We start from the raw sequence: 20,837 nt of genomic DNA on the forward strand, positions 1-20,837 counted from the left end.
TACTTAGATACATCTTGAAATTACTATTGTCTTTTTATTTCGAACTATTCAATTATATATTTATATATAAAAAAATACTGTGCTTATATAAAACATGTTAAAATACTTTTTTTTTGTAAATTTATAATATCTTAGATTGTAGGTTAAAAGTTGCCCGAAGTAATCCAATGACCTTTATTGTAGTCTAATATATTATAATGTAAAAGTTTAAATGTTTATTTCACACAAAAATGACTCAAATAATTTAAATGGATGATTTGATGGATGATTTAATTGTAGTATTAAGATTTGAGAGATAGCCTTACACGAAACATATTTCGAGCTGCTGAATTTAAAAAAATCTGTATTAATAATTGTCACAATAATTACGATATATTTTGTCAACTTTTTTCAGAAATTACAAGACCTAGAGTTTTGACTTTTAGTAGTTCTCAATGCTCTAAAAAATATTGCAATAAAGGTGTTATTTTAAAAATATAGCTTCGCCAGATGATTAAATTTAAAAATATAATAGTCTGTACAAAATAAACGCAAATTGTGGTTACTTAATAATAATTCGCAGAGTTGTAAATTGGTTTATAATAGTAGACTATTTAAAATCAATACCCTCATAAATGAAAGATCAAAACACCCATCCTGTCTACTAAAATAAATATTCAAATAATTTACAGTGTTAACATAAAATTAGATTAGAAAACAATTGTACAAAATGGAACCAATTTCTTAGGACTAACATTTATGGGTTATTATTTGAAACATCAAATAAATTATGTTCATTCCCACCTTAAATTATATTTATGGGTATCCAGTAATCAATGGAAGCATGTATTTGCAGGGACACTAGTTTTGTACTAATGTTTAGCTCTATGTGAATGATTGTCACTTAAAATGTCTATTTTGACCAGACTATAAATAATGATTAACATTGCAAAAGAAAAATCTTGTCAATGTTGTTTTAATAAATTATTTATAATATTTATTTGGTTTTATTTAAAGTATTTGTTAGGTTATGAAAAAATATGAAAACAAAAAAATTGTTCAATATGTTTAATTTACACTAAGAAGTAAAATCTACATACACGATAAAATGGTTACGTCCGAAATATACAATTATTTAATTTTGATTAAAAGCTAAAAATAAGTTGATTTAAAACCCTTTTCTGATCATTACTTACAAACTAATAATAAAATAATATTAATGGAAGCAAATAAAATAATTTTGACTGAAATGTAAGTACCTCCAGTCGATAAAATAAAAAGGAACTTGCTTTAGGTAATGAGTACCTATGATAAATATTTAAAACATATTTTTTTCTCGATAATAATGTTACACGGATTTAGCTTAGCATAAAGTCTGTATATACATAAATGACTATAATGGTAAACAAATTACTACCTATGTTCAAATAGGTATTATTAAAGAAGAGAATCCATCATTGGTCCAATCCAATGCAATCTCCATTAAAAATAACTTATGTTAAATATTGATGAGCAATTTTAGATAATATGGCATAATTATAAAATAAACGTCCAACATAAATAAGAAATGAGATCAATATACTACATTTGTGTTTGTCAATCTCCAGTTTTCCATTCAATAATCAGTGAGCTTTGTTAATTTTATTAATACAGTTAATTTTACCTTAAACCTATACTTTTCGTCACATTACGAAATAAAATAAGTATGATTGAAAATATAAGGTAATTTTATATAATAGTAATGAAATTTTGTTTATCGATTATATTATTAAAATATAACTTTCTTGTTATTTAACAAAGCTCGTACTAGCACCAATCATAAAAATATTAATAAGCCAATACTGGCTCATATTGTGACGAAATATTAAATAAATTTAAACCGCTGTAATTGATTGTAAACATCATCATTAGTCAAATAGAAATGATTATACATTGAAAAGAATAAATCTAGAGAGCTAAAAGCAAAATTTTTGGTACTACAATAAATATGACTCAAATTCAGTTCAATGTGCGGAGGCCAAATGGTTATACCTGAAAACAAAAAAATAAGTATTATTATTTTTGTTCATAGATCTTTATACTAAAAAGAAAGAAAAAAATGGTTCAGAAATAATTTCCACCATATTTATGTTTGTTTTATTTCACGAAATGAGATTTCAGCTGTAACCAAAGAAACAGTCTGTACCAATTTTATTACAGCTGACATCAAGCTTTAATGTTGCTTGTATTGTAATCGTTTGGGATTTTATTAGGAAGATAGTTCCGATTCAGTACCGGCACCTCAGACGGCCTGTCGGTCGCTGACGAGCCCCTGCAGCTTGCGTGCGACGCCGGGCGCGGCGTACCGCGCGCGCTTCACCACGTCGCCGCCCTCCGCCGAGCGCTTCACGCCGCCCACCTCGCACGACACCATCGTGTTGATCGCGTGCAGGTCCTGGTGACAAAGGATGGTTACATTGGGTCCGGTTGCGACTACGCAATAAGAAGACAGTTATTTCATCTTCTACTGATCCGACAAGAAATTCGATCCGTGGGCAAAGTTAATCGAGGCGTATGGAGGCTGCTATTGGAGCCCGAAAGTAGGACAGATATTAAAAATATACTCCACGTATCGGGCACCTTGGCGGGGCTGCGGCTGAAGCGGTAAGTGAGGTGGTGGTGGTGGTGCGGCGGCGTGGTGAGCGGCTTCACGTAGAGCTGGTGGCGCTCGGACACGCGCTGCCCGCCCGGCGACCACCGGCCGGCGCGCGCCGCCCGCCCCGCCGGCAGTGGCGACAGGCTGCACTCCTGGAACAGTAAGGTAATATTATCCCAGTTTTTTTGACATATCCATATAAAATTCACGATGATGGTACAATTAGAAAACATGGTAAGCTGGTGGTGATTAGAATAGACTTTTCCTGTTCACCATTTAAAAAGTTTTTCTTTGTAGACACGTGTAATAAATAGAATCGTCGAAATAATACGTGCATACTTGCGATTGATTACATACAACTAATGAATATGAATTTATGGTTTTAATTTTAGCAAAATAATACATTACAAAAGTCACTTACATGTCTCCCTGTGAACCTCAGAGCAAAATTCTGCATACATTTCACATAGACTTTGTTATAAAAGTTTATTAAATCACCTCGTTCTGGAGATTCTAAAAAAAAAAACACATTTGGTTTTATGAGAGTGTACTTAACTTTGAATTACCAATATCTTTTTACGAAACATTATCAAGTCAGTTTATTACTATATCATTTTATATATAATTAAAAATTTTTTTTGTTTTTTATCTGTTTTCTCATATCTTGTCAATGATATTACCTTCTTCATTTCCCTTATTGATTAATACAGATCTATACACATGATTATCAGCGAGTGGTCGCTGCCGGTAACAACGCATGATGTCTGCAAATGTTCGCTCCACTTGATTAGTTGGCGTATTTGAAACCTTAAATAAAAAAAAAAATGAGGTTATATTTAAATAATTTTACCACTGGAGAGGAAAGAAGTGAAAAGAAAAGTTAAATACAAATAAATTTATTTAAATTAGAGTGTACAAACTCTTAAAAGTTTCAGCTATTAATATAGGAGAAAATTGCATAAAGCAATTATAACACGAAGACAGGGATGAGTCAGTTATAAATGTTTATATATTATAGTATAAATATGTTGAAATATGAAGTCATCGATTTCTCAAGCTATAATAGGGAGTCTACAATGACAACAAAATTAACTTCATCCTGATTCCCTTTATTCCAATTCCCAATCAACTAAGTAGTATGATGTAGCGGCCAAAGAATAGCAGTGTATTGACTTGATAAAGTATATAATTAGCTATACCAACCTTACATATAACATAAACAGCACACATTAAAATCTGGTCTAGATGCCTGTCTTTCATAAGTTGAGTTTGATGCATTATGGAATATTCGAGACACGTCCAGATTTTACGCTTTAATTCCTCGTCGGTTAACCGCAGTCGGGTGCAAAGATCGTTCATACGAACAACCGCTAGACTGTAAAACTGGAAAAGATTAATGTTCATAAATAACAACATACTACAAGCCACGGGGACGAAGTAGTAACGTTTATCAGGATTGAAACCGAGCAGAGCAACTAATATGTATAAATAATAGTATGTTTATTTGTATTTTTATTCATTGTGCCTAATCTATTTTTTGCAAATAAATAAAAATACACATTATTTTATTTCCCAGCACGAATTATATATAAAGCCATCAAAATCGGTTGTCTTTTATTTCAAATACTTCTACTAGTTTATTAGTGTTGCAGAACTATCGATAGTATCTTATTGATCAATACTATCGATAGTATCGTTTTGATCAATACTATCGATATTTTATTTTAAAAGTATTGGCTTTATTGCTCATGGGGAGCTATTGATACTATCAATATGCAACACTTAATAACATATTATTTATATTCTGTGCACCAACCGGTATAGTTATTTAGTATTAAATGGGTTTTTTAATCTTATTCTTTTTTTCTAGTTTCATTTTGACTTATCCATAATTATGTCAGCTAAATATGAAGCTTACCTTTCTAAAGAAGAGCATTAATGAGTTGTTGGCTTTCTTGGGTGTCGTGTTCGGAGTATTTTCTGTACTTGATGTTGTTGCATTAGTTGGAGACTGCGGGGAGGTGACTTCTTGTTTTATATTATTGTTGGTTTGAACTGTAAATAATTATTTGTTAAATTCTTGTTTCACTAAATTAATAATAGGTGGAAGTTATTGTGCAACACAAAACCAGATAGAAAATTGAAACCCATTATTTGTTTTGTTGCACTGCTTGTCATGTTATTTATAATGTATTTTTTCTTTTAACAAATAAATAAAAAAATAAAATAAAATAACAGTACTGAAAATGACTTAGACCTAATAAATATTTGTGGTTTTATAGTGAACTTGTCAATTTGAATGGGGTTTAATAAATAATCTAGTCAACATAAAAAAATAAATAACCAAAAACAAAACAAAATAAAAAAAAATTACCTAAAAGCGACTGACCCGGTTTTATATTATCTTTGAATAACTGTTTCTTTGCTTGATCTGCCATTGGAGTAAGGAAACGGTCTATAACAGCAGACACAGGAGACTGTAAACCACCTGTAATTAAAATTTGAAATAAATAGAAAAAAGATAAAGCATGTCAGAAATAGTACATTTGCTTATGGCTTACTCAACTCACTCAACTTTTTAATGCCAACTGTTTAACAAATATTTTACTGTATTATTACTGTCTAGTGTGGGAACGATTACTCAATGTGATTGTGGGCACAAGAGACAACGATGAATTCATTGGTGACTTAGTGAATTGCCTTTATACTTCATACATGGCATTTTACATGTGTTGAGCACTTCCTACTTCAAAAGGACCTTTACTATTCTACCATTAAAATATAAAAGTAGTGAATAATAAATTCCATACTTATATTTCTGCGACTGTTTGGTGAATCCTGTACATAAACTTCAGTAGATGCTGGAACGGGAATTTTGCTGAGTTGGTCCCATAATGGACTGTCTGATGTCCATACTAGAGATTCTAAGACTTGTTCTTCTACCTGCAATTATAAGATTTTTTAATTATTTAAATTATAGTTTTTGTATTCAGGACATTGTAGTAACTGAATAAATATGGAAAAAAAGTTATATTGTTTAATTGTTATTCAGTGAATTTAAGAAAAAGAGCCCGTCTTGTACAGTGTTGATAAAAAAAATTTTGAAAGTAAAATTTAAAATAAATTCATATGTTTTTGTTTAAAGGTTTTGTGTACAACAAAAATGTCATAATTTTTCTGTAAAATTAAAAACAATCTTTGTTGTTATAAGCTTTATATATTGTAATTCAATTATGATGAAAAAACATGCTAAATGACAAATAAACACTTACCGCATTAAGATGCTTAATTACATCTCTACTAAGCTTTTCAACCACAGCTTGGACAACCAGCTCAATAATTTTATAGAAATGGAATGCACTCAGGCCATATATCTGCAAGACTCGAGGAAACCGTAGAGAGTGTACGCCGTACGCGTGCAGCACCACCTCCGTACAACATGCATACACTGTTAGCTGGTAGGTCTCTTGTGACAGAAGCACCTGGAATGTCTGTATTTTAGAATATGCACTAATAAGGTGAGTTTAGCATCTCTTCAAATGTTTTGCTTTGAAGTTTGAAGCAAGATTGGTAAATCAACCATTAAAATAATATGAGTTGCTTTGATGAACAATCTTGTTATATGTTTATTGCATCCTATTCGTAAGGTTTACAAACTCTGTTTAAGAGTTGTTTCGTAAATATTATACGTAAATAATTTCCCGACATCAAAATAACTTACTATTACTACTACTACTACAAATTCATTAGTTAATGTGATACAAATTTAATAACTTAAATTCAAAAAAATATGTGGGAGTACTTACTTGTAAGGATAATTGGGGTTTTTTTCTGTGTTCCTCTCTTATAATATGTTCAAAGACCTTATAATATAAACATGTGACCATATTACATCTGAATGCAATAGTTTCATTGCTGCAGTTGCACTCTTTTAGGTTATTTGAAAACTGTTCCATCCATCCATTGCAAGGCCGTACTACATTATTGTTAATGGTCTCTTCACTCACACCACAATCACTGTAAATGAAGAAAATGTGTATTTTGTGTAAACTTATTTCTTAGCTACTTTTTTGTAGTAAATGTAAATCAGTTTTGAATAATTGTGAAATTATGATCAATTACTAATTAGCACAGAGGCACCATACAAAACAATATTTATCAATTTAATTTATAAGTGATTTCAGCCGAGGTAACTATCTGCATAGGACATATTGTGCACAAATGTTTTTACAAACACAAATGTAGTCCCTACTCTTTAATCTCATAATTGATAGGATGGCAAGTTCTTCTCTTCTTCGCATTGAGCAAAGGAGATAGATTCGGAAATAGTTTAGGCGTCGGACTGAAGGCTTTAGTTGGTGTTTGACATACGGGTGTGGAAGCACTGCAAGCTTCAATACTCCATACTGATACTGACAATATCTCGACACAAAAAACCAATAAACTTTTATTGGGACGAGCCGGTCTGTCTATGTAAATAAAAAAATTAAGAATTAAGAGCAAGTGAATCCTCGATCTGCTCATTTTTTAATTTTTTTAATCTGGTTTATCGTATATGAAGTACCGAACTCTACTGTAGTGGAAAGCTTCGAGACTCACGCGAAGAAGCGCAGCAGATGCGGCGAGGGCTTGGGGCGGGCGTGCCGCAGCAGCGCGGCGAGGCGCGCCAGGCTGTTGGTGGCCTCCGACACCGGCGTCAGCTCCTCGCGCCGCGCCAGGTAGCGCCGCCCCGTCAGCGGCGTGTCGGGGCACGCGCGCGCGCTCTGCCGCCACACGCACACACAATGACACATCTCCGCGGCGAGAGTTTAAATATATTACGTTCGAAAATTAAATTCACTCACCGGTCCAAATGATGCGATGACTTGTGAAATTTCATCTCCTGATACTTTGTTTTTCGTTCCGATCTGTTCGTTGGCATGTTCACCTGATAACATTTCATCGAAATATGTCAAGATCGCGTTTAAGCAATAGAATCTAGACATATTTTATTTTATTAAGATATACAAATCAAATTAATTTAATTAAAAAACTAGGATTTTTTTTTTAATAAATGTCAAAAAAATGACACTCAGCTATGTTAATTTTTCTGCATGGCCAGTATATTAATACAACCTCTTTTGTAATATCTTACCTAAAAATATCCTCTCATCAAATTCGCCTACACTGAGTACATATGTTTCATAGAGATTATTTAAGGATTTAACATTGACATCAAAGTTTCCTATATCTAGCAGACCTGTGAGATCATCACTATTGCCTTTTAAAATCTGAAAAAAAAAATACATAGTTTTTATTTTAAATTAATTTTGAGTTGACCCCCTAATAATCATGCCCCAGTCTAATTCGGCATCCTTTTTAATCCAACCAGCCCATAACAGTCCATAAACATCACATTTTATTTTCAAACATGACTTGTTCGTGGTATATAGTAGCTATGTAATTTGTCGGATTTCAAGGGACTCCTCAAAAAAGTTCTGTACTACAATGAGTCAGTTCTCTTACTCTATAGGCTTAGAAATTTGATCATGACACTGACTCGCAAATATTTGTCAGATTATGTATAACAAAATTATAAATAACAAAATGTTCTGAACAAGTAAGCATAGTGAATTAGGTTACTCCGATCTCAAATATATCACTACATTATAATATTTTGAGAGAGAAATAATACATTTTAATCTATTATTCAATATAATGTCTACAACAAAACTCAATATATTTTAGCTTAACTGACCCCTTTTTCAAAGAAAGTCTTAACAACTGGTCTCCAACTATACTCTTTCATCGTAGCAGCTTCAACAGCTAAGCCTTCTTTGATTTCACACAATACTGATATAATGCATGGTGGTTTCTTTGGCAGTTCAAAGTCATCTTTGAGCCAATCGGCTGGCAGACCTGAAACATGTGTAATAATTAATATGGTTTTACTAGAATTTTGAAATGTTAAAAATAATTTATACCTACAAAATAAATTTTTGAACTATTAATTGAGATGGTTACAATGATATACTAAAAAAATATTATAATACTTAAAATTATATTTAATATCAAAGGCTCTACTTAAATTGATAAACAAACTATTAAGTAAATACAACATTTGACATAATATTTACTCATACGTATGTTACGTTAAAATATTTTATTTAAGTCAAACTGAAATATTACTAATGAAGATTTCAGAGAGTGCAAAGTATTATATATAGTACATTAATTTATAGTTAATAATAAAATATTACCTTTAAAAGCAGGATTGATTAAATCAATCCTACGAGCCATGAATGCATTGGCAAATGCAAAGTCCAGACATGATAATAGAACATGATACATGTCCACAAGATCATCAGCTGAGTTGTGAAATTCTCCTTTCACACAAACATACAAACACCATGTGAACTCAAATAATGCATTTGTTGTACATGGTTGTAACCTAAAAAAGTTATTTTAACAGTGGTATAGTAAAGTAATTATCCACGAAAGTCCCACAAACTGATTAAGAACTTTTATGAATATTTTCTTTTTTATATCTTATTTAGACTGAGTCTGAATGAAACTTTTATCTTTAGCATTTTAGTTTAAATGAATGTGTAATGTTGTTATATAAATAAACTATACAGGTACTCACTTTTGTTTTTTACTTTTAGTGCTTGTTTTAACTGGCTCATTTGTCAATCCAGAGAAAATTTCTTGGAATATAGGTTGAAATTTTCTAAAGAGTACTGTGGATACAGCAAATTTATGTTCTAATCTTGTTATCCTATCTTTAAAATCTGTTGACATTGAAGCCATTTCCATCCAATTCTTGATTTTATTGAAAAATTGTATAAGACTGCAAAAATATTTTTCAGTTAATATAAAACATACAATTTCTAAGTTTGAAATGTTTAAAATTTTAAACTTATAGTTAATTGAAATAATTAATTATTATAATTAAATTTCACGTCTAAATACCTTATGTTGCAGAGTCTGAGAAGTCTTGTGAGGCTGACACAATTTCCTTCCACAGCTTTACCTGTCTGAACTGTAGGGGTGATGGACGTACGACATGCTACATATAAAGCACAAGCCATCCAGTGTAAAATGTCTCCCTATAAAATATTATTTATTCAGTAAAAAGGGCTTATTTATGCGTAATAACTTAAGTTAAATATAAGGTAAATATTTTTGTTTTTACACTAAGGAAGATTTTTGAGATATTTAAAAGGAATATACTAAGATTGTCTTTGGCTTAACAAGCACTGAAAACTTAAAATACTCACATCTAATGTATAATTATGTTTTATTTCTGAGAAAGATTCTTTTGATTTTTTCGCAGCTACTGGGTCTACGTTTAACTTCGAACATAGATTATCCATAGCTGCGATCCAGTTATCTTCACTTTCGTCTTGTTTCGACATATTGTATAAAGTACACTTACAAACAAAAATACAATATATTTGTAGTAATTAAACACGAGATTACGCGTATGATCTAAAAGTTACCCCGATCTTAGCCAATTTTGACAGCTCATTGGCGGGAAGAATATATACCTCCCACACACGCGCAACCCTTGACGTTGTCCTTGACGTTGACGTACACACAATTAAAACATATGAATAAGTAAATGACAAACCTACATAGGTTAAACAAAAAATTAAATCCCATTTATCTTATTTAGTTACTGGCTTAATTATGTCACAGATTATTCATATACAATATTTTTAATAAAATCCGTTTAACTACAATAACAATAACTAACACAAAAAAAGTGTTATATTCGAAAAAATAATTAATCTCAAACAAATGTCGTTTTTGGCCAATACAACAATTCATCACAATATTTTATAACCAAAAAGATCCTAAAGAAAAGTATTTCTAGAGATTTTTTCAAGTCGATAAAAATCATTAGTGCAAACCTTTGCCTTCTCCAAAAGAACAGACTTAGACGAAAAAAAATGACTTTGACAGTGACAATTACAGCTACTTGCACACAAACACAACTTATATTTATAAATTCCAATAATATCATAATGTTTACATATATGCATTGATGAAATATTGTGAATGCTACAATACAATTATTTTCATACAAATGATGTAACATCTTTCTATTACCGTAATACTTTGACAACAAAGTTATATAATAAATAGTTTTTACTAATTTCATAGTATAATCATGTTGCGCCGCTTTTATCACTGTTCATGTGTTCTAAATAATAATAAAAAACAAGGAATAAAACTTTGCAAAATGCTTAATCCGAGAAGTAAAAAGTAATGAATTCCTTTATTTGAAGGCCTTTAATATTATTAAATGAAAATTACTTAATAACCGACTTAATAACCTAGAATGAGGTTATGATTCCTTTTTTATTTTTCTTTTATTTTTAGGCAATGGTATCCAGCACAAACAATGGAAGAAAGTGGCATGCCAAGTATTAAAAGTTTGACCAAAATAAAATATGAACCAGGGAAGCGTGGTGTTCGTAGAGTTGCCATGCTTAATAAGCTCTTCATGAAAAGCATCACAGATCTAATGTCGACTGGGACTGTATCAATGAAAGTGGTTGGGCGTGGAATAGAAATATCCAAGGCAATATATTTTCAATTTTTTTAATTCATCAATGCTTGTCTTAGTCAAGGGGGTGCAAAATACCTGGGTGCCACGCCCATAACTTTCTTGGGCCATTGGTCAGACAACCCTATAGGTCTCTTAAAAATATTTGGAGGAGATATCCTCGATTGCAGCCAGGCATTTCCGTAAATCCGTAAATGGACATTGCATTCATGCTGAAATCATTTTGAGTTATCTTAGTTAATTAAAATTATAAATATTTTAATAAAATCATAATAATGTATATTCCTTATGGTTAAATGTTTCTAGGTTAAAATAACACCAGATTTTAAAACAGTCAATGTATGTTGGGTGTGCAAGGGCAATTCTTCCGATGAAGAGACAGAAAATCTTCTTAATTCAATTGCAGGGCCACTCAGACATGAATTGTCTACACTTCGGCTTATGGGGGAAGTTCCATATATAGTTTTTGTTAAAGGTTTGGACCTCTATATATGTTAATAAGTAAATAACATCAGTGGAATATTTCAATAATAGCAAAGAAGTGCATAAAAACAGAAGTTAATTTGTCCCAATATAATCTTACTCTCTAATATTTCTCAGTTAACAAATAGATATGGTTATTTTGAAAAGATTATTTTATTTTAATTTACTTATGCAATTTAACCAATTAACTACTTAGCTTATTAGTAAAAGAGACAAGAAGTACATATAAGAATTATTATATGAGGAATACAGTAGAAAAACATATTTGTCAGTTATTAAAAATATTGTATTACAATGGTAGACAACCCCAAAATAAGATTATACTATGTTACTTATTGGTAGGTAGGTAGGTACCATCATATGCCATATAAATATATCATATATTCTACTGCCAAGCAACAGCACTTAGTAATGTGTGTTTCTGGTTTAAAGGGTGTGTGAACTAGTTACAGTTACAGTTGAATATTGGTTACAGGCACTAAGGATGTAACATTTCAGTTTCAAAGGTTGGTTGTGCTTTGGTTTAGTGAGAAATGATTATCGTTCGTACATCGGTAATAGTAATGGTCTATGTACAGTAGTGACCACTTACCTAAAGGTGGTCTTTTTCTCTGAATGTCTACAGATAAAGTATAAATTCCACAGAGAATTAATTAAAAATAATATTTTGCTTCATTAGCATTAGCAGCCTGTAAATTTTCCCACTGCTGGGCTAAAGGCCTCCTCTCTCTTTGAGGAGAAGGTTTGGAGCATAATCCACCACGCTGCTCCAATGCGGGTTGGCGGAATACACATGTGGCAGAACTTCGTTGAAATTAGACACATGCAGGTTTCCTCACGATGTTTTCCTTCACCGCCGAGCACGAGATGAATTATAAACACAAATTGAGCACATGAAAATTCAGTGGTGCCTGCCTGGGTTTGAACCCGAAATCATCGGTTAAAATGCACACGTTCTAACCACTGGGCCATCTCGGCTCTTATATATTGCTTCACAAGCTAGCAACTAGACAATATAAATATTTAAAGAAATTAATTTAATTTAAAGTATTTTTTTAGATAAGCAAGAAGCACAGTTGGTGGATCTTGATCGTCGTTTAGCAGAGGCTGACTATGGCGACGATTACACACCCACTGAAATAGGTCATTTGTTGAAAACAGAATTTACTTTGTTAACAAAACTATCTCCTGAAATGAAGGTAAGTGTATTTATAAAAAATATATTTGTGTCTATCCCTATCCCTATCTACCCAATATCAATATCAGCAGTATTTTATGAAAAAAGTTAAATAAGTTTTTTATTTAATCCTGTAAAATTATATAACATGCATAAATCTTTGAATACCCTACAAAGTTATTATGTTTTTATTTCGTGAATATTTGAATAGCAACCCAAAGTATAGTAGGTACTATGCTTTGGTAGTGTATGCACTTCCATACTTTGTAAAGCATAGAGGATCATCGATCCAGTGTCTGAATCCCTTCCCATAACATTATGAGAGCGAGGGAATAGAGAGTGCATACTCTTGTGCGTTATTATATTATGTCCTGCTCCATGGGAGGCTATTTACCGCCCATGGAAACGGTTGCCTTGACTAATGTTGTTCAGGAATCAATGAAGTTTTTATATTTTTACACTAGCTGTGCCCGCGAATTCGCGCGCGTTTGATTTGAACAAAAAATAATAATTGTGCAGATCGCAGTTATAACTATTTCTTATTAATTTTGTATTAGGCAGTTTTTGTGATAATAAGTCATTGGTAGAAGGCACCCGACGTGACGGCGGAGTGGTGTAGGAGGCGGAGGAGGAGTGGCGGTGGCAACGACATTACAGCGACGTTATTATATATATATAATTCTAAAATGAAAGTAGCCTAAGTTACTCTTCATTACATCAGCTATCTGTGAAAGCCAGTGAAAGTTCCGTCAAAATCGGTCCAGCCGTTTCAGAGATTAGCCATTTATTTAGATAAAAAAATATGTTTTTAAAATATATGTACCGTATATACATATACATACATACATATGTATTAAGTAAAAAGTGGTTATTTTAATATTTTAAACAGACACTTAAATATTATTATACGTACGAACAAAAATGTTTTTTGTAATAAATTTTGTTTAAATAATATCGTTTGTTAATCGTTAGCCCTTGACAATATAAAAAAAAAAACTGTGATTGTTATGTTTTATTTTTATTTTTAGGCAAAAATAAAACAGTTGGAAGAAGATCAACCAATAATAGAGGATATAATACCTGAGATGACTCATAATGTGTTTGGCTTAGACCACGCAAAGATTATGAACAGGCTACTAGCTGCTAGAAAGAAGACGAGGGATGCGTGGAGCAGTCTCCAAGACGACTCGCCAGTGATAAGTTACCGAGCAAGTAACAGTAGGGTTGCCAACGATGACATCGATTTCGGCAAGCAAAAGAAAGAACTTGCTGAATTCTTACTAAAAAGACAGGCACGTATATATTTTTCAGTTATAAGAAATTTTATCATTGATTAATTGTGCTTGTATGTTTTTCTAATTCCTCTATTATCTACAGTAATCAGTTGATTCGGTCTTTTAAAAGCTCCGAGGTTCTAGGTTCAAACCGCTGATCGGACCAATAAATCTTTTTGTCAGTGTATTTCTTTCAGAAAATTGTCACTAGTCGTCTTAATTAGATATAGGCAGTTTTTACACACCTGTACTTCGGAAAACAAGTAAAGTTTGTCCTGTGGCTGAACTCTTTCCTATCGTATATAATTTGCCATCCCTTTGGTTTATGAGAGCGAAGGTATGGATAATAGTTACACACATAATAGTTACATAATAGTTAGTCTAGTTTCCCTTGAGATTTGCCGCAGTAGCTGTTGAATTAGTCAGGAGAACATCATCAATGATCCAATGTTTCACAAATATTTGCAACTTTTCGAACTGTTGTGTAATTTGCAAATTCGTAACGTGGTCGTAAACTGGACCAAATCATTGCCAGTAAGGCAGGCCAGCTTACGAACGATTTAGAAAAAAAACATTTGAAGTTGGCAATTGGAAATCAAAACTAATTAATACTATAATATACTCGTTTACTCGTTACTAATGATTGTTCCCAACTCAAAGTATTCTTTGCATCTCTTTAAATTTTTAAGCAATTTATGAATTAATGCTACCTTGTTAATGTAAATCTTTGGATAAAAATATTTTTTCTGAACAAATTACGGAAACAGAGCGAGGTAAACTCGGAGGTTAATTAATGAATTCTCGTTTATTAGAAACGTACATATATCGTAATAAATTTAGGCGTTTACTTTGTATCATTACATACGGTTTATACTTCGCACTCTATATTAATACTTATTATACCAAGAATATTTTATGTATCTAAGTAAAACGCTTAAACTAGTTAAATATAAACTACATAACGAATATGCCAAAATTTACACACGTGTTTGTTTTTTTATTTTCCAAGCTTAACACGATAATGTACATATTTATGATTGTGGTGTTGCCTAGATAATAAAACACGGAGGCACGTTAAACTACCAAATTCGATCAAATTATAGAAAGATGCAAAAGTCTCGAACAGCGTGAACTCGAAAAAGTTCGTGTGTTGATATGGCACAGATTAGATATTAATAAAACAAAGGACTTTCTATTTTCTACGACAAAAAATTAGGAGACGTTTTTTTTGGAATAAATTTAGCCTATTGACAGACGTATATATTATGTTCTGGTATGAACCTAGTTTAAATTAAATCAAAACATTTATACTCTCTTCCAACCATAAGAGAAGAAATAAACAAAAATTGACAGAAAATTTATTGATTATCAGTCGAGAACTTGATTAATCTATGATATTCACTATGGATTTGCGAAAAAAAAGATATTTTGAACGTCGACGAAACTGTTATCAGAATTTTGGAAGTAAAATTAAAGTGGAAATAAGTAGTTAAGTGTAACAGTGTTGTTTTATAAATAAAGATATATTAGTCATAGTCTTGGTAGTGCACAATAGAGCTGAGTTATTAGCAAATCAAACATGAAATACGTAAATCTAAGGTTTTTTTATCTTTATTCCTTACCTTTATTCCTCTTATCCATTATTGGATACTTCCTTTGGAATAGGTTGTAGGTATCAATTTCATTTGTAATCGTTACTTGGTTAGTTCGTGTTAAATCGCATAACGCAAGTGTGTGGACTTAAGCCTCGTAAGAAGTAAATAATACTAAGAGGATTCATATTACTCCTCCAAAAGCAGCTTATAGTATTGATGTATTAGTTGTAGAGAAAATATAAATACTTATTAAATAACATGCATTTAATAAATTGCAATAATAGCATGCCGTTTTAAGTTACGTTATAATTAACAGTAGACAATAGTTATACGGCGGTACTTTTATATATAATTAATACTAACGATAATATTTATAGCTAAATTAAAAAAGCATAAATAAATATTTACAGATTAAAAATCCGCATACTGTATAATATTGTGAACTGCGTAATGATATCTGAGTCACTTTCTTATTTGTATATATAATTTTAATGTTTACATATAATTCTTTGTGTATATCAAAGTTTATTGCACTATTGGTCCTCGAACATAATAACTAACTACACACTGTTTACGCTCTTGATACATAGTTATTTTAATGGAAAATTTATCAGCTGACTGATAAGTCGAAGGCCGTACAATTAAATAAATATTGTATTTAGCGTTTATTAATATATACATTGTTTATGTTGCTTAAATAAATAATTAACGTTCCGTTGCGTAAAATCCGTTTTACTCGTAACATTAAAACGGATTCAAATGGTACATAGATAGATGTTTGATATAATAGGATATACTTTTTATTTTTTATTTATAACGATAAAAGGAGACAAGGAACAGCCCAGAGAGCGAAAATGTGCTTAAGGAGAAAGTTTAGAGTAGGGATGATATGGATATGTAATTTCGGATCTGGATATGGATACGGTTTTGGGAATAGAATTTTACCGATGTCAGATACGGTTACGGATACGAATTTATTTCGGATTAACCGACTGTTTCGAATAGTTTCAGTGACGGATATGAGAGTATATAAAAATTGTAAAAGAAAAAATTACAACATATGAATAAGACTGCATTTGTAGGCTATTATTTATTTTTACACAGAAAAATCAAATAACCCTAAAATACAATTAGAATACAATTTTATTAAAATATAACACAATGCAAAAACAAAATTATAATGAACATTTTATTCCGTATCCCTGATTTAGAGTTCGTACCGCCACTTTGTTGCAATACAGTTGGTAGTAGTGTACAGTAGTGTATATGTGTCAGAATTTTGCGTTCCTCACGATATTTGGTCCTTGCGTAGATTTAAATATCGTAAGTAATATATATATATATATTACTTACGATCCTAATCCCTAAAAGCAAGGTATCAATTATTCATCAGATGTTCTACCGCCAAACAGTAAAACTTAGTGTTATTTATTTTCTGGTTTGAAGGGTTAGTGAACTAGTGTAACTATAGGCACAAGGGACATAATATCTTAGCTCCTAAGGTAAAAAAGGATATGGGCGATATAAAAATTGGTAAATATTTCTTACAGTGCCAATATCAATGGGCGGTGGGGACCGCTTACAATCACATGATCCATTTAACTGTTTGGTTAAATATCCCATTAAAAAAAATAGTGTTGTTTAAAAGACATATTACGTATGAATTTCCGCTTAGCGTAGCGGAAATTTAAATAAAATAAAATAATATTATGCAAAATAGTTTATGCCGGTCGTTTGATACTGTTTTGGCAGTCTCCATTGCGCTACAATTTAGTTACGAGAAACAGACGGCGTCCAATTTTTATATTCATTCATAACTTTAATGGCTATTAAGGAGGTTATTGTACGCATTCGTTACTATGAATTTATGTAAAATGTTTTATTTTAAATAATAACATTTAAACGTGTACATTTATATACTACATTTGTGCACAGAAGCGAAATAAGAAAAATAATAGAATAAAGGAAATATTTTTAATGAATGTTGTGCTACAATGTGTAGTTCTGTTTATGTTTAAAATAAAATCATATTTTGCATTAATAATTATAAAAGTTATTATCTTTAATATATGACAGTCTCTTCATCTTATAAATTTTTAAGGCAAAAATAAAATATAGGATTCTTAAAAATGGCGTTTATCAATTATTGTTTTTTTTGTCACAATATCGTAAAATATAAACTGTAATAATTAAGCAATAGCCTTAAGCATCTTTAAATTTTCAACACAATATTCAAAACGAATTTAAATAATATTTTACTCAAATGATTCGAGAACTTTCTAGACAAGATGTTACATTTATATGGTAAAAAAACACACGATGTCCTTTAAACGTCAAAAGGATGAAGGGTCCGTGTGACGAATTCCAAATACATACATTTATTTATAGACAACACAAAACTATTGTTTGCCCTAAGTGCCTTCAAGTAGGCATTGTGCCAAAATGATATATTTTTACAAGTAAGGCTACATCAAATTAGGCAAAATTATGGATGAAGTTCCGCTAAGCTCATACATTTCCAACGAACTCGGGAGTTTTCTTTACCTATGTATTTTTTCCCTCGCTGATCGCGACTATGCAAAATTTAACCGTAAAATTTGGTTTTTAACTACATACAGAAAATTCTGATTAAAGGAGACTTATTTCACGTAGGTACCTTAACTTATAAACTTATGTTGTAAGTGTTGAATTTGTTTAATAGTTTTATCTACAGTAATAATAGTTTTCCTACAAAAATATTGATCTTATTCTGTATAGTGTTTATCTAAACTACCATTTTGAAAAAAAATGTATAAAGTACCAATTAGTTGTTCCGATACCATTTAGTGATACACTGTACTTTAATGACACGTTCTAAGAAATGTAAGTAACAATAAAAAATATAACAGTAACAACATCGTAACAGTCCAGGACTATGGTCACCTAAATGTATTGCAAACAATGTTATCTATCTATAGTTAAAATGGTAAATTAAGTTTTTATCTAGAATTTTAATGACTAATGCATATTTTGAATCATATGAATTTTCTTGATCCTACATTGGTAGATTGCGATGTCTGGTTTCAAATTCCGGCTCGGGCTATTAAAAGTTACTGGGTTATAACGTCATGAAATTCTCAGTAACACGAAAAAAGTTGGTACTTTGTGTTTATACTCTCGCGTCTTGTAGACGACGCAAAAGCCCTTGGTCTCCGGTCGTGTGTGGTTGTCGTTCCATCGGATTGTGAGACTGGGACCTGTGTTTGCGCACACTTGTGCAGTTCATCTCCTGCATTGTTGGCTAGAAGGTTATGATCATTTTATAATTGTCATATGTTATTTAAAAGTTATTTATTTTTAGATTTTACAAAACAAGATACATAAGCGCACGCTAGAAGATCGTGATAGCTTGAACGTGATAACAGCTGACCAAGATATCGAAGAGGAACAGCAGTACGAAGACGATTATGATGAAGATGATCCTTTCTATTACGATGAAAAGTACGATTCGCAAAACAGGCGTTGATACTCTAGAGTGTATTTGGTTATAATTAGGTACAGTTGTAAATAAAATTACTTAATTTAAAATCAATTTTGTATTATTTCATAAATCGTTATTTGAGCACTTTTGCATAATCATTTTACAAGATTAAATTAAACGTAAAGCTACCTGACATGACATGAGAAAAACAGGGAGGAATCGATAGTTCAGCTATTTTTCTATTTAACATACATACTGGTATATTTAAATCATATAAAATCAACGAATAATTAAACTTAATCTATTTTTATGATCTATATAATTTGTGTTGGATAATATGCAGTATACTTTAGTCATTCGTTAACATTAGCTTTAAATTGATAAAGAGGTCAAATTAAAAGTACCACTGAGGTTTTATTGTAGAAATGTAATATGTATACCCAGGATGTATTGACTTCACGGAGTCGGAAACTTGGTGTTGTAACTCAATCGTATTTGACAATACTTTGATTATTTTTTTTAATTTTACCGATACTTGTAAATTTTAACGTGTTATTAAGTTTTTTATAAAAGTCTTTACAAATGTTATTATCATTAAATGTACAAAGAAGAATTGGTTCGTCTTTTTACGTATTACTTAAAAACGAAAAAATATTCTGATATTTTTCTGAAGAAGTCTGCTTCTACTAGGTATAATTAATTTATTACAATGCAATAGAAAATTTATTACAATGCATAAAAAAAACGAAAAATACAGAGCATGGATTAATTGGTACCGATGACGATCTTATTGCTAAAACAGCAATCTTTGCCAGACTAGTATGTTGAGTACGTAAATCACGTAATAAAAATGTTTGCGGCTATGTTAAACAGATTATAAAAATATATATAATCACAAAAAAATATCAAAAAGTTTTCATTTAAAAACATACAATAATAATATTTAAATGTACATGAAAAGTACATAAATATTGATTTTAGCCGCTATAGATGTTGTCACGTCAAAAGGGCGTGGCAGGTATTACACGAGGTAGTAAGTCGAAATAATGTCGGTATATTCATACATCAATAAAATTAGAGTAGCTCATTTTCTGAGTCACCATAAAACAGATTTCATTACGGGAATCAATAATAATTAATTTCTATGTCTCACAAGTCCACGCGTACAAAGTCGAGGGTAATTTTTTTATGAAATTGAAGCCTAACTATATTATCTAGCTTAACTTCAAGTTATTATATTTTCTAAAGAAAAGATTTAATACAATATGTTTTCAAGAGCATATAAGGTTTCGTTGCCATTACCGTACATTTACTTTGAGCTGATTTACTTAATGGATATTTAAAGAAAAGCTTACTTTATTTTACTTACCTTTCCTGTTTTAATTTCAATTTAGAAACATTGTGCTATAGTTTTCCTTTCAAATACTATATATTTTCAGGCGAATCATTTCATTCAGTGTCCAAGTGTTATAGGATTTGACCAAATTATCGATTTTTAGGCTTGAAGGTCGCAAGGGTTCTATATAAAGTCCAATTAGGTAAGTCCTGGCATTGAGTCATTGTTTTAATAAAACAATGCTTAAAGAAATAATCTACCTTAGTGCTTATTTTATCACACGACACACTGATAGATTATTATCAAACCGTATTTAGTATTTTCATATTTAGTATAAATGCTAA

General features: G+C 31.1%; 2 protein-coding genes across 3 annotated transcripts; one reads left to right on the plus strand and one right to left on the minus strand.

Annotated features, from left to right (window-relative positions):
• Positions 1 to 1,241: 1,241 nt before the first annotated feature.
• On the minus strand, positions 1,242 to 10,162 carry LOC125070545 (retinoblastoma-like protein 1). 2 transcript variants are annotated; one of them, XM_047680451.1, is made up of 19 exons: positions 9,874 to 10,162; positions 9,566 to 9,702; positions 9,240 to 9,443; positions 8,854 to 9,044; positions 8,352 to 8,512; positions 7,749 to 7,884; positions 7,459 to 7,541; positions 7,214 to 7,377; positions 6,421 to 6,631; positions 5,887 to 6,096; positions 5,425 to 5,557; positions 5,004 to 5,102; positions 4,533 to 4,669; positions 3,818 to 3,997; positions 3,295 to 3,421; positions 3,036 to 3,127; positions 2,599 to 2,766; positions 2,254 to 2,413; positions 1,242 to 2,010 (listed from the first exon to the last, which is right to left on the minus strand). In XM_047680451.1, exons 1-18 carry the CDS (start codon positions 10,009 to 10,011, stop codon positions 2,261 to 2,263), a joined length of 2,724 nt encoding a protein of 907 aa, XP_047536407.1. In that variant the 5' UTR covers positions 10,012 to 10,162; the 3' UTR covers positions 1,242 to 2,010; positions 2,254 to 2,260. The 2 variants fall into 2 exon arrangements, with proteins under 2 accessions (XP_047536407.1, XP_047536406.1); XM_047680450.1 differs by having other exon boundaries at positions 4,989 to 5,102.
• A 420-nt stretch (positions 10,163 to 10,582) lies between these two features.
• On the plus strand, positions 10,583 to 19,268 carry LOC125070365 (putative ribosome-binding factor A, mitochondrial). Its single transcript, XM_047680203.1, has 6 exons — positions 10,583 to 10,864; positions 10,982 to 11,183; positions 11,475 to 11,643; positions 12,711 to 12,850; positions 13,857 to 14,120; positions 19,038 to 19,268. The coding sequence occupies exons 1-6, from the start codon at positions 10,770 to 10,772 to the stop codon at positions 19,200 to 19,202; spliced, it is 1,035 nt and encodes a 344-aa protein (XP_047536159.1). The 5' UTR covers positions 10,583 to 10,769; the 3' UTR covers positions 19,203 to 19,268.
• Positions 19,269 to 20,837: the final 1,569 nt, after the last annotated feature.

The sequence above is a fragment of the Vanessa atalanta genome, chromosome 17 (assembly GCF_905147765.1).
Source record: "Vanessa atalanta chromosome 17, ilVanAtal1.2, whole genome shotgun sequence".
Lineage (NCBI taxonomy): Eukaryota > Metazoa > Arthropoda > Insecta > Lepidoptera > Nymphalidae > Vanessa > Vanessa atalanta.